General features: G+C 39.9%; 1 protein-coding gene across 1 annotated transcript; it reads right to left on the minus strand.

The window, feature by feature from the left end:
- Nucleotides 1–1,389: 1,389 nt before the first annotated feature.
- On the minus strand, nt 1,390–3,455 carry LOC115687657 (CBS domain-containing protein CBSX5-like). The gene is made up of 2 exons (XM_030613297.2): nt 2,991–3,455; nt 1,390–2,514 (listed from the first exon to the last, which is right to left on the minus strand). Exons 1-2 carry the CDS (start codon nt 3,344–3,346, stop codon nt 1,662–1,664), a joined length of 1,209 nt encoding a protein of 402 aa, XP_030469157.2. The 5' UTR covers nt 3,347–3,455; the 3' UTR covers nt 1,390–1,661.
- Nucleotides 3,456–15,707: the final 12,252 nt, after the last annotated feature.

Here is a 15,707-nt window from a genome sequence, read left to right on the forward strand (position 1 = left end):
CAGAAAGTTGCAGATTTTTATATGCAGAAATGAAGTAGGTGGAGTTGTCATTTTCTATAAGCATTCAATCAGATAAATCGAGTCATTCACTTGTAGGCCAAACTTAAAGAAACAATTAGTCACTCATGTGGACATCAAACGATCACTTGCATTCTCCTATATGCCGCGAGCTCCCTTCGACAAATAACTGTGAGCATCTCCCAGAAAGTTGCAGATTTTTATATGCAGAATTGGATTAGGTGGAGCTGTCATTTTCTATAAGCATTCAATCAGATAAATCGAGTCACTCACTTGTAGGCCAAACTTAAAGAAACAACCAGTCACTCATGTGGACATTAAACAATAACTTGCATTATCCTATTTGCTGCCAGCTCCCTCCAACAAATAACTGTGAGATCGCCCAGAAAGTTGCAGATGTTTATACGCAGAAATGGAGATTAGGTGGAGTTGTCATTTTCTGTAAGCATTCAATCAGATAACTCGAGTCAGACTGACTTGTAGGCTCATTATATCGGTTTATCATGAAAGCCCCCAATCAATTCAATATTCCGAAGCTTTACTCATAATACAGCTTTGGACCGTGCAGTGCGAAAGTTTATTTAGCTCGGATTCACGAGGCCAAATTGTGGGGATCGCAGACTTTGTACTCCATCCGAGATCAACGTTGTAACTCCACTCAAACTCAGAGTACTTAAACTCTCTTCTGGAAGCAGAGTAGTCTTTCCCCAGTGAAGTTCAAGTCAGTTCGGTTTTGCCAATAGTTTCTGCAAATAGGCATTCTGAGCTCATAATACAGAAAGGTATCTTGCAAATGCTTGAAAGAGATTCCATGACCGAGGTAAAGCGTTCTTGCCTTAGGCCATGCCACAGAAAGGCAGGGACACGTTCATATCTGTTCTTGAGCCCCTGAAAATCTCACTGAAGCACGACCCAAACACATTCTCTTGGGGTGCAATCGCATCTTCTCAATGTCCGAACCTTCAGGATCACAACGCCTGCTAACCTATTGAGCGAAAGCTACTCATGCCAATCACGAATACCTAGTGGCAGGGGAATTCAGCTCGATCTTGGTCAAAGTAGGACACCCCTGTGATAGAAATCCAACAGCACGATTGGACCACTCAACGAAGACCAGGGTCCATCTATAAGCTGTCTTGACTTCAACCCACAAAGGACAACCAAGATGCTCGAGCATCCCCAGGCACGTGAGGCCACATGAGGGTGACTCATTGCGCCATAGACCCGTGATGTACTTGCTATATCTTTGTTTCTTCTCAAAATACAAATTGACCTTAGCACCTCAATTGCCTACACATGGCAAGATCTCAAACAGGATCATAAGATCATGGACAAAGAGAAAGATGTCCAAATCGACAACACTCCAGCAAATTATGTAAAGTCCAAAAACATTGATGAAGAACAAAAGTTGGGTCCATTACAACAGGAAAAGCAAACAGTCCTAACAAAAATTATACAATCCAAGACCTAACTTCTCAGCCCTTCCTCCCAAAATGATTAAAAAGACACGAAAAGCTCAAAAAACCCACTTGCACTTTCCAAATATCTTATAATATCTCTCAAGAACAATAATAGATAAGCTCAAGCACAGAGGAAGAACAAACAAAAAAAGAACCTTTTTTATTTTGTTTCCACAGGCTTCTTCAAGCCAAGTTCTCCAAATGCTCCCTCAGCACTTCAAGCATGTGGTAGAAGGTGACGATCCCGATCAAGCTACAGTCGTCCTCAATCACCCACACGTAGTTCACCCGGTGCGCGATCGCCTGAATCATCACCGCCACCAGCGAGCTCTTCGGGTTGCAGACGATCGCCTCCGACCTCCTCACCAGCCGTGACGAGTAGCTGAATAACCGGCTGTTGCACCTCCCCAGCTTCCGTAGCAGCACGCTTGTCGGAGTCACCGCGCACTCCTCGTCCGACGACAACGAGGGGTTCGAGTTGCCTGGAGAAATCGCGAACTCGTTGATCGTAGCTTGGAGACCTCGCTCCTCTAGCCTCGCCTTCACCGTCCTCACAAGCTCCTCTGGCGGGCATCCGCAGTCAATGTACGCCAGTAGGTCGCCGCAGGAGAGTGTGGCGATGGCGGCCGCGGCGGTCTCGTCGCAGGAGGCAAGCGCGAAAGAGGATATCTCGCCGATCAGGACTCCGTCCCCATCGATGACGGCAACCGAGGTCTGGTTGGCGAGGGAGCGGGCAATTGCTCCGACGGCAGAGGAGGCAGGGGAATCGTAGTCCGCGACCAGAATGTCAGCACTGACTATGCCAAGATCGTCGATCGACAGGGCGGGGATCGGAGAGAAGACTCCGATGGAGTTGAGGAGGAAGCGGACGACGTCTTCCTGTGTGAGCCAGCAGAACTCGCGGCCATCGTGCAGAGTCGGCGTCGGCGAGGGTTTCTGGTGCTGTTTCCGTCTGGTTTTGGTGGTGAATCTGGTTACGATTGGCACCACTAGATTTTGTGCTCCTTGCAGGATGAGATCAACCGCTTCTAACAAGCTGAAAACATGAAGAAGAAGCACAGAACGGGTCATCTCCGAAACATTAATCAGACAAATGCAAAGGTTCCCACAAGATCAAAAACAGAGCACTCTGTTTGAATTCCAGAGTGAAGTGCATTCTGAGCTGCCATCACCGAATCATCACCCGGAGACGCAAGCTCGTGACAAGCGATAGAGACGGAAAGAACAGGCCCTCGTGCTTTGAGAAATACGAATTTCGAAAGATTTCTTGTGACACTGACCTGAATTCACCATAAATGGTACAAACACAGTGTCTCCGAAAATCTGAATGGCCATATACAATTTCACTCGCAATTTTCACAAGAATTGCACGTAAACGTCCATGAAATTTGCTCTCGAAGTCAATTAAGGTAACGGAAGAGTCCATTGAAGGACCGACTAAGCTCACCCAAAACGTAAAAGCAGGGGAAAATTCCTGAGACAGAAGCCAAGAAGAAGAGAGGCACAAGATACCTGGAAGAAGGGTCGACATGAATGACGAGACCCGGAATGTTAGGCAAGATCGCGGCGAGAGGGGCCTTCAGAGCAGAGGAAGGCGAGGAGAGGCGGCCGTCCTGGCAGAGGTAGCAGATCACGTCCACCATGCAGACCTTCCCGACGCACCTGCACCCGAACTCGGCCTCGGGGTTGGCCGCCGCAGCAGCATCGGCCGAGGAGTGGTCGCAGCTCCAGACGCTGAGGCAGGTCTCGCCGGAGCCCCTGAGGGCGGAGAGGGCGTCGCCGACGGTGGCGGAGGCGGGGAGCGACCTCAGCGCGGGCTTCCCGAGGCAGAGATCGGACACGGTGTGGGACAGCAGTCCAACGGCCATGCAAAGGGAGGTGGGGTGGGGGAGGTGAGGAAGGTATGGAAGGGTGCAGTAATGGCGGATGTAGTGGTGATGTGGTGGTGGTCTGTGTTGGGGGATGATGGTGAGTGGGAATGCCTGCGCTGTGTTGCACATATAGGAGGAGGAGGAGGAAGAAGACGAGGACGGATGACACCGGGGGAGAGCGGTGGGAGCATGTGGAAGGTACGGTCCAGAGGTACGAAAAATATGAACTGTGGGACCCGACAGAGTGTTGTTCAGCCAAATGTACAATGTAATATCTGAATTTATAATTTATTCAAGGTGGTCCCTGAACGTCATTTCAATATAAAATATGGTCATTGAACATTTTAACTTGTTCAATGTTATCCATTAACTTTTTGCCACATGGTCCTTGCCTAATGTGCAATATAGTCTCTGAATTTATAATTTGTTCAAAGTGATTTATGAACATCACTCCAATATAAAATATGGTCTTTGAACTTTTAACTTGTTCAATGTTATCCATTAACTTTTGGCACATGCTCAATTTATTTCCGGAACTATACGTAAATGTTCAATGTTATTCTCTCATTAATTTAAATCCAGGGACAACATTGAACATTTTTCATATATTCTATGGACTAAATTGAGTAGCACTAAAACTCTGTCTATATGGATGGCAGAAAATAAATAGTGTTGACATGGCGTCCATGTGACTTAGGTAAAATAAAAACTTCTGACTTAAGTGAAATAAAAACTTCGTTTGTTTTGGCTGGATTAATCATCCAACGGAACTTTGACAGAAAATAAATATGTCACATAAGTAAGAAAAAGATTATGGCAAATGTGTCATAGTTGGCATAATTTAGGATTTTTTATGCCACAAAAAAAAAGTTCAGGGTAAATGTGTCACAATGGGTATAGTTTAAAAATTTGTGACTTTTCTTCTAGATTAAATAATACTAGAGATATTAAGAAATTTTTGCTAAGTCGACTTAATATTTGATATTTTTGTTGAATATATAAACGACGCCTAAGAATCATTTTTGCCGAAGAACATAGGAGTAATCTCATAAAACCAAACCTAGTTTGAGTAGCTTATTCTATCAAACTAATAAATTAATAGGGATAATAACACAAATGGTTTTTAAACTTTAATCTAATATGCAATGTCATCCTTCAACAACTTTTAATTTGTGCAATGCGGTCCCTAAACTTTGGTCCGATATGCAATTTCGCCCCTAGACTTTTAATCTATTCAATGCAATTGTTGGTAAATGTTCGATATGTTTAAAAATTCAAGGACCAAATTAAATAAATTAAAAGTTTAAGGATTATATTGCACATTAAAACAAAATTTATGGACCATTTGTGCCATTTTCCTCAATTTAATAAAACTCTATTACTGTTTTCACAAAAAATGATGAAATATCTTTCAAGAATGTTGATGGATTAATAAGTAAATCGACAAAAATTATGAATGGTCTTTTGTTAATTTTGGACATGAGAATAAATGACGAGCAATTTAAAGTACGAACACTGAGAACAATCGTTGCCAAATGTAAATTGCAGGAAAGTAAAAAGAAAAAAAGATTAATTGAAGAAGAACGTTGATTTTTTTGATTGATTCAAAATCTTTTATAATGAATACATTGGGGTATATACGACCCTCTATGTAACGGTCATTGAATTTGAAAGAACAATTAACATCTTAATTCTATCTACGGTTACAAGAAATTACATATCTAAAAATATTCTACTCGGCAGTCACATGCTGGCGTCAAGACCTTTATCTTGGTGAAGGTTTCCATCGATAACTAATCTTTAGTACCCATAATTTTATTGGAGAGTTGTTGATTCCTCCAAATTGTCAACTGTTCTGACTAAATTGTTTTTATCGATTCAATTTGTCACTTGTTGATAATAATCAAAAGTTAATTATTTTTTTATGTCATCAATTTTTTTGATGGGGCCATATACGCGATTATTGTCGTATTCTTAAAAGGCACAATTGCTTTATTTGACGAAGTACCAAGAGCCAAGAGGTGGGTTGTCATTGACTATAGGGTGCCAAATGCTTGCTTAAAAGATTATCCTGTGAGCAAAGATAATGAGTGAGTAATTTAATTGGCCACGTGTCAAGTTTGGACTAGCTATAAAATTGCAACTTGACATCAATTAATGATGAAAGGAACATATGTGGGGCTGAGGGTCGCTTTTCTGGTGTTTGGGTCCATTAAAAGCCTCGGAGGAAATAATAGGGGTGAGTGATTTCAAGTTCGTTATAGATTTCATCTAGAACTTAAAATTTATCCTTAGGTATAGGTTTTTCATTTTTTAGAACCTGAAACTTACCCGTCAAAACTTAGAACTTAAAACCTACCTTGTCACAGGTTCTAGGGTCCAACATGTTCTTTTTTATTTATTTTATTTTTAGTTAAATAAAACGGAAATGAACGCAACAATACTGAACAACTTGTCATTCACCTAAAAAAATACAAAAGACTAGTTTTCCTAGTATTACGATTCAAATAAATATAATTAACTGAGAAGTTATTGAGTGAATCGATACTAGGAGTGAGCGGTTCCATGCTCCATACAGATTCCACTTGGTGGAACCTATCCATGAGAATAAATTCCTCATTTTTTGGAACTTGGAACCTACCCTATCACAAATTTCAAGGTCGGTTTCAAGTTCTACATAAGTTCTACCTGTATCATTAATTGAAAAATTGCAGTGAATCATTACCTTTAATTACCACCACTTGCTGTTATGATCCACTGACCACAACTTATATTTAGAAACATGAAAATTATGAAACATTAACAAATCATAAAATGAAAGTTCAAATTAGTAGTTTCAGATTATACACCTATCATCTAACTTCATGAAACACCAAGACATAGATCAAGAAAAAACACAAAATCCTTGTTTAGGTTTCAGGTTGCTGGTTCTGGGTTTTGCCTATCTAGAACCTGGAACCTACCGGTCGAAACATGTTCCCCAATTTTTGAAACTATTCCCACCGATCAGGTTCTCAGATTTCAAGATAGAACCTAGAATCATGCTCACCCCTAGGAAATAATGATCAACTTTATTGCCATGAAAAAATTTTCATTAATTCATATTTTAAATAATACAAACGATTATCATTAAAAATATATTTTTTTAATTATTTATTTTTTCCGAATAAACATAGCTTATTTCATCGTGCTGGCCAATACTCTATATATAAACTCCATAGTCCATACCATGGGTCTCAAACTTACTTTATCATCACTTGCTCAAATTAAATGAGAGTTCTCTTTGTTAGATAATCAATTATCTTTAAAGCTTGAATACTTAAGAAATGACCCAAAAGATTAGGAAAAGTTCTCTCCCTCTATACATATAGACACACAAATATTACTTAAAACTCCATGCATCCAAGTCGGTCTTACTAGCAACACCGAACATGGACATAATTAAGAAGGCCGGCAATTCGCGTTGGCATGCCCGCGCTCTCATATCGTGTCAAGCAAACTGTAGATCCCAAAAACCTTAACTTTTAGAAAATAAATCGACAACGCAGGTGTGACATATCTTTTACCATTGAAAAGAAACATTAAGGGTATGTTTGTTTAACTAAAAACTTCATGACAAAGGAAAATATTCTCCATAGAAATCATTTTCAAAGAAAACAGTTAATTTTCATTTGTTTGTTGGTCCAGGAAAATGATTTCCTTCTTGCTAGAAGGGGAAATCATTTTCTTCCAATCTAAACTTATTGTTTTCGGTCCATGGAAAACATTATCCATAGATCGATTAGTTTTCCATCATCCAAATACCAGAAAAGTCGAAAAACAATTTTCTAAAACCAATCTTCCTTCAAACAAACAAAGCATAATAAGTGTTTACAATATTGTGATTACATCCGCAGCTAATAGCAGTTCTTGCCACTAATTGGCTCTTCTCATAAGGATGTGCTGGCCCATATGAAAGTCTCGTGATAGTAACTGATGGAACAATTAGGCTAATATGGTCCGCTAACGACCGGAAAAAAAGGGCTAATTCGTGGGGACCTTCTAAGAGGGAAATGGAGGTTTTCTTTTATCGCATCTGGTGCGGGTGATTACTGGCCCAAGAATTCACAGTTCGCTCTCAGGACATGATGGTGCGACATGAACATAAATGTAATTCACTCCAACTTGAGTTTCAATGAAGGTGTCTCTTGAATTTCTTGAATGGGACAGAGTTGTCTTGTCTGTTGTTTCGATGTACAAGCAGGAGGGGACAAAAGAAGAAGTTCATTGACTAGAAAAATGGAGGTGGATATGGAGGATCAAAGCCGAGTTTATAGCGACACCAATAGTATTTTAGGGACGACGATGTTGAGTTATGGGGGTAGCGCATGACCGCCGTCTCGACATTAATGGACAACGAGCCGTGAGGCAAACGACGTGCTTTTTTTCGCTCTTCCGATTCTAGAATGAAGAAAACAGATTCGAGACTTGCGGGAGGTCTCATGAAAGGCAAAAGTTCTAATTTATTAATTGGGATTTGTTCTGTTTATATGGTGACATGGTGAAAGGATAACAACGACCCATGAAAAGAATTTCAATTGCAGACTCCCTTTTTGCATAATAAGTAAGTTATCATGAGTGACCTAAGGTAAATATTAAACAAGTATGCTATCTCACAATATCGGCCTTACTCTCGTCTAGGGGTGTCAGAACTGAATCGGAAAACCGAACCGGTTCGGGTTTCGGTTCGTGTAATGAGAAAATAACTGTTTTTTATTCTAATTCGGATAGTTTCGGCTAACCGAACCAAATTGAAAATCGCTCATATTTCTAAAATTATAATTTACACAATCTCTCACCATTTTCACTAAACCACTTTTTAACATTACAAAAAAGAAAATCAAAAAACCGAGTTAAACCGGGTCTTTGGTTCGGGTCGCAGTTCGATTCGAAATTGATGCAGACCCAAATGGTTTGGTTCGGATTTTCAGAAAAACCAAACCGCCGAACCGAAAACACCTCTACTCTCGGCCATTCCAAGGAATTGTCTGTCAATTTCCAAACGCTGACATTTATTTCCCAACTCAGTGAGCAACACCAAAACGATTCTGCTCAGATCAAATGCAATCTAAATCCGATGCCATCAAAATCAACCAGATTCGCCACCACCATCTATGCATGGAGCTTTCCATTTATGTTGGAAAATGATGAAACGACCTGCAGTTTATTGTCCAACCCTGTTCACAGATATTTTCTCTTTCAAATTAAATGAGAATTCTCTATGTTAAATAAATCAATTGTATTTAAAGCTTAAACTGTTAAAAAACAACCCAATGTTTGAAGTGTGTGAAATGTGTGCATAAATTACTTAAGACTCCATTCCGACATTCTCTCTATAATTTGTGTTTTATTTAGTATCATCCAAACGGCCTGCGACTAGACCATATTAAACAGACAAACGGAGACAAGAAAACAAGGAAAATAAGATGAATTACTAGGCGGGAAAAAGATGAAAAGGAGCGACGGGATTTAAGCTCGTGACTTGTGCTCTGATACCGTATTCCCAAAAAATTTAAACATTTAGAAAAATAAGTCAAAGATTATATGTATATAACATACATTTTTAGCACTGAAAAAGGAAATAGCAAGTGTTTGCAACATTGGGGTTACATCCACAACTATATATATGTCGACCTCTTCCTTAACCCGAGATTAAACATGGGTTATCATCTCCTTATGAGAAGAACCCAATGAGTGGCAAGTGCTGCCATTGTGTGCATGTTGGCCGCGGCCATTGAACGGGAGGTGAAATGTCATTGAGGGATGAAATGAGTCGACGGTCACACTTGTTATATTACCTAAGACGCTCGTCACCACCCACTTATGCTAATTAACCCCTTTTTTTTTGCGTCAATCAATGTCTCAAGATAGTAATAGATTGGACAACTAGGCTAATTAAGTCTGCCAATCAAAGGGAAAAAAGGGTCAATTTGTGGGGACCATAGTTTTTAGCAACGATGGGTATGGACAACTAAAGCTGACCTTATAGCGACGCCGTAGTTTTCAGTGACAATGATGTTCAGTTATGAGCGTAGCGCACGAACGTCGTCTCGACATTGATGTACAAGACGCCGTGAAACAAACTACAAGCTTTTTCGTTCTTCCGATTCTGAACGAGGAAAAAAGATTCGAGACTTGCAAGATGTCTCGTGAAAGGCAAAAACCCTGATTTATTAATTATGATTTGTTATGCTTATACGGTGAAAAGATACAAATGACCACGAAAAGAATTTTAATTGCTATGTGGCCTAGACTCCCTTTTTGCATAATGAATTATCACGAAGGATCTAAGGTAAAGATTTAGCAGGTACGCTATCTCTCGATATCGGTCTTATTCCCGGCCATCGAAGGAACTACTTGTTTAGTCTCCACTATTAGTTTCTTTCCGATCAGCGAGCACACGAACTACTCCGCTCAAACCAAATACAATCGAAATCCGATGCTCAAATTAACAGGATTTTCCACCATCAGCGTAGACCTTTTTATATAGGGATAAGTACACTAGAAATCCTAAAACTTGTCACGAAAGTGCAATTGAATCATAAAACTTTAAAAAAATACAAACAAGTCCTAAAACTTGTCATGAAAGTACACTTGAGTCCTAAAACTTTCAAAAAGTGCAAACAAGTCCTAAAACTTGTCACGAAAGTGCAAACAAGTCCTAAAACTTGTCACAAAAGTACAAACAAGTCCTAAAACTTTCAAAAAGTACAATCAATGGAAGGACTTGATTGAATCAATTTGACAAATTTTGGGATTTGTTTGTACTTTTTTAAAGTTTTAGGACTCAAGTGCACTTTCGTGGCAAGTTTTAAGACTTGTTTGCACTTTTTGAAAGTTTTAGGACTCAATTACACTTTCGTGATAAATTTTAGGATTTTGAATGCACTTATCCTTTTATATACATTGGAAAGTGATGAAAGGAGCGGCAGCTTATCGTCCGTGGTGGGCATGCATGTGCAAGGACCCTACATCCACCGTGTTATGGTAGTGGACGGCTATGTCGTGGAAAAGGACCACTATTTTATGGCCTCGTAAACCCGTTAAGTCAATCGACCAAAAAAACAAAATGGGTCAAGTCCGGGCATTTGTTTTATGCAAATGACCCCAACTCGGCAAGACTTGAGGTGTTTGGTGGGTAGCGAGATACGAATGGGTGACTCCAAGTGCCAAGCTAAAAACCCTCCGATTCCCTTACTAACTGTGCCAACCCTAAAGAGATTACAAAACAAGTCGCAAAAGTTATTAAACTTAGGGTACACTTTGACGATTAGGAGGCTATCAATGTTGTATTATTGATGCATTCGCTTGCTCTGTTAATGTTGGACTGACCACCAACCCACATCTCATGCCTAACGAAACGGCAACTCCAATTACTCTTTTGCAGTTTTAAGAATGACTCCAGGCCGATGTCCGGTCATATACGACGATCGTTGCACCGCCTTTTTCTTCTTTTTTTTCTCTTTGTTTTATCCGTCGTTGTACTGTTTCCTTGTCCTGTAGACAAATTGGTACAGGAAGAACGATAATGGAGCAAAGATCGGTGTTGCTTATCATCGGCAGCTAGACAAATATAAGACCAACAAGATTCCTCATAAACATTATTTGCTTTTTGGGTCCTAGCTTGGCTTTATACGGCCCACATGTAGGAAGGTTTTTCTTTCGTGTTTTCGACCAAACAAAGTTTGTCGTCTCCCTCTCCATGAAAGATGTCCGTCTGCTCATGGAGTAGGAGTAAGAGACGAGCAATATCTGCCATCAATCGTGTAATTTACAAGCTTTCCCATTTGCCGATCAGTTGTACCTCCACGAACACCCCTTTTTTGTCTGAACAATGATCTTGAAACTACTATACCACACCAGGCAATGATGCATATCAATTGGTCCGTCGCATGCAATGGATTTTCGTACATATGTTCTTTTACGGTGAGAAAACAAAACCCCACCTCAAGTATGTAATCAATCCTATCATAGCATGCACTTATTTCATGAATCGTGTAAGTCACGGAGAAAGAAATTCCAACGAGTGGCTCGAATATGAAATCACTTGCTACGAAGAGGTCTAGAATCCGTTATTCATCAGCAATCCACGACTTCGACGATCAATTAATAGGTGAATTCAAAGTAGAGAGAGGGTAAAGTAGGGAAGGAAACAAGGCAGTGGGCACCAGATGAAGTTAGTGTAAGTATAAGCTGCGAGAGCCTCCGTTGCGTTTCGCATGTGAGGGATAGGTACAAGAACGTGATGGGACCTTGGAAGCATTATGATAGGCAGTGTCACTGATTGCGCTATACGACATTCGTATAAGAGGCATTCAACGACATGTCGCTTATCTTCTCTTTCGGCGTGCCTCAACTTGCGCGCCTTTGATGGATCACCTCTCTCTTTCGAGAGGAAAGAAGAAAAGCATCAAAGTATGCGTAACACGAGAATCTTAAAAGCCTCTAGGGAGAGGGACAATGTCAAAATTGAATTCTGAATGGTTAGTCAACATTCAATTTGGTATTTGAACTTTGCTTTTGATCAAATTAGACATTACAATCTTGGATTTGAACAAATTCGGCCCCTTCCGCTGACATGGCAAGCCAATTCAGTCGTGAGATTCGTATTCGCTCGTTGGCGAATGAGACAAATACCAAAAAAAGCCCTAAACATATTGTACGGATACCAATTCAGTTTTAAACCTTTTGACAATTTGTCAATATAACTCTTCCGATCAATTTTGCCCGGCAATCACTATCATGGATGCCTGTAGTTCTACGTGCACGATTGTTGCTGACATGAACAATTTTTTAAATTTTTTTGTGAATTTTTTCTTTTCTTTCTTTCTTTGTTTCCTTTCTTCAACGGGTTGCAATGGTTGGAAACCAGCCACAGGCGAGAAAGGTTCACCCTCGCCAGATCCAGCGAGGTCAACGAGCGTTGCTTGAGGCTGGTGAGGTTGGACCTCGCGTGTGGCCGGGCCGACAATTGGAGAAAGAAGGAAAAAACTGAAAGAAAATGAAAAAATTATAAATTTTTTTAATTTTTTTTAAAAAAATGCAAAAAATTATCGACATTAGCAATTGCCAACCAAAATTGGCTGGAATGACTGTGTTGGCAAATTGTCAAAATGTTTATGACTAAATTGGCTAAAATAAAAGTTTTTTAACTTAATTGACATTCATACAGTAGATTTAAGATTTGTCTGGTAATATTTCCGCTGGCGAATATTTGGCGAACGACATGGAGAGAGAGAGAGAGAGAGAGAGAGAGAGAGAGAGAGAGAGAGAGAGAGAGAGAGAGAGAGAGAGAGAGAGAGAGAGAGAGAGAGATGTATGAGTGGTATTGACGCACCAACTTAGGTAAAAACCAATTTCTCACCATCATTATACGGGTGCTTTTAGAGGTAGGCCCAAGACTACCATCATTATACAGGTTGCTCTGCAGCCCAACAATATTATGGGCCTGATCTAATTCTTTTTTCGAGAACAACGAGGATCATTCAACCATGAAACTCCACTATAAACATCTAGTGGGCCGAGCCGAGACGGGGCTCCGTCTCGTCTCTTGTGCGGCACGAAGTCAAAAGCTTCATTACACCGTCCGCGGCCTATATGTCACGTTGGGTTTCGATCGGGGGACTAAGTGGTCCGTCCATTAATGAGTTGAAGCTAATGAATACATTCATATTTCAATCAATATTTGACATGCCCTACCAAATATTCACTTTGTCTCACCAAAATAATTGAAAGGAAACCGAAGGCCGCCCCACTTATCTTCGCGAAAAATCATTTGGCCAATACTACGGTCGCGATGGCGATGGATTATCGCGAGTGTTGAGTGCTCGAGTGATCGAAAACAACGGTCGATTAAGTCTTTTTCACGATAACCACGATAGTGTAACGCATAGCTATTAGCTGCTTGTGTTGGGAGCGCGTGGTAAAAGCTCAATACCTTCATCCGAGGAGATCACCAAGTGAGAGTCCGAGCCTATCAATATTCACACCTTCACTCAAAAAGCCTAAACCAATGAATTATGAGCTAGTTAGGATATAAATTAATTGCTCTACACCACACAAATACTCTGATGCAGAGTTTTTCTAACTCAATTTAAACGTGTACCTCGACAATCTATCGATTTAGATCCATCCAATCTACCCCTAACGTTTGAGCTTAGGATCAGATCCATCGAGACAACATTGCTACACATGGTTGCTTATGTTGGGAGCGCACGGCAAAAACTCGATACTTTCATTCAAGGAGATTGTCGAGGGGTTGTTCGAATATATCAATATATTTAGTTGAACCTATTTTCATTCAAAAGTTTACATTAATTAGTTATGAGCCAACCATGATATATTAACTACTCTCCACCCACCAATTCTTTGACGCAATACTTTTCTAACACAATTCACACGTGCATATCAACAATCTCCCTCTTACATTAGAGTGAGTTTGTTTCGCGGAAAGCTCAATGATATCGAAAAGTATTTTTCAGGAAAATTGATTAGTTTTCTTTTGTTTGGTGATATATGATTGAAATTGTTTTATGATATTTGGACTTCATTAGAAAATGATTTCATGTGACCGGCGCAGGGAAGAAAAAAGAAAAAAAAATGAAAGAAAAAAAGAAAAAGAAAAGAAAAGCAAAAAAAGAAAAAAGAACAAAGAAAAGAAAAGAATAAAATATTAAAAAAGTTAATGTAAGCAATTTCGGAAAGTGTTTTCACCTCCTCAGATTAAGGAATTCACTTTCCTTATATTATACATGATATTTTCCTTGACCGGAAAGTATTTTCCGTTGATTTATCATTTTCGACGAATCAAATGGGTGAAAATTCGGAAAATAACCCGGAAAATACTTTCCTTCAAACAAACGCACCTTTAGTCTAAATGTTAAATCCTCCCCCCTTAATTTAGGTATTATTATGTATCAACATGTCGAGACTTAAATTTCCAACACCCATCTTCATTCTTAGCTTTTCTCCAAACCAGACCATGAATGTTACCATCGAACCAATTTGCCAATATCGGACTATTCTAACAAATTTATATGTGTATCTCAGCAATCTCCCCATCACGTTTAAACACAGTGTTAAATCTGCTTCCCTTGATTCAGGTATCATAACATGTCTAGACTTGACTCTCCAATGCTTACCTTCATCCTTGATACCTTTCACTAAACCAAACCACGATGGCTATCATTGAGCTCGCATTATTATACCACGTCACTCACTTCAACTCTAGGTCTCTTCCGCTACACCGAACCATTCTGCCCTCAAACCGCATAGGTTAGATTCCTTTTTTAAGATATTTCACTAAGCACCAATCCACAATGGAAGTGGGGCACCAATCAACCATCGACTCTGTTATAAATTATTGGGAATGCACAGTAGAAGCCTTCATCTGAGGTATCACAAAGGAAGGGAGCAAATCCAAACTCGTCAATATATTTAGTTATATTAATATTTACTCAAAAACTTAAATTAATGAGTTATGAGTCAACGAAAATATACAATAACTCTACATCATACCGATAACTCTGACGTGGGCTTTTCTAAACAACTCACACGTTGGTATCCCCAACTTATATTTAGCTATACTCTTGTTCAAGATTTTCAGTTAGCAAATATCAATGGACAGAGAAAAAAGTTCCAGCTTTCGAAATGATTAGGGCTGTCTAGACCAAAAAAAAAAAAAAAGAAATGATTGGGGCTGCACAAGCACTCATCACCATCTCTTAATAATTTATAGTAAAAGCTGGGGATTGATGGAGACTGGATTTGACTATACTTCCCCTTAAGCAATAGCTTCCCTTGACGTCATTCACTAGGAATCATGATAAGCGGGGACCAATGGCCACCACAAGCCAACAAGTAGGCCCGAACATGATGAAAATGAAATGCAGCTTTTTTTCCATGGTAAGCCCACATGCACCCACAGAAACTCTCGACTCATGAACCAGAAACAGATGGCAAGATCGCCGGCTTGACTCTTCTTCGGTGTAATTGTCACACCTTGCTCACACCACTTTTGGATAAAGATGAACCAGCAAGATTCCCTGCACCCCCACCTAACCATATCTTTCCCTCGGCACAGCTTTATCTTTATCACTTCACTGCATTAGGAAAACTCAGATGAACCTGCCAACAAGGGAACTTCAAAGTGACTTTGAATTATCTCATGAATTATATATGTCTGCAAGATAAAAGTGCGTTTTGATTTGTCTTTTTCGTCATCTCCTCGCAACTCCCCAAAAATAATCCCATTTTGTAATGTGGTGAATGGTGACCGAAGAGGCGGAAAAAGGGGGAAACTGACTGAGAAGAAATGGCA

Source organism: Syzygium oleosum, unplaced genomic scaffold, assembly GCF_021117445.2.
Source record: "Syzygium oleosum isolate NSW1041296 unplaced genomic scaffold, Sole_v2.1 Sole_v2.13, whole genome shotgun sequence".
NCBI classification, from domain to species: Eukaryota; Viridiplantae; Streptophyta; class Magnoliopsida; order Myrtales; family Myrtaceae; genus Syzygium; species Syzygium oleosum.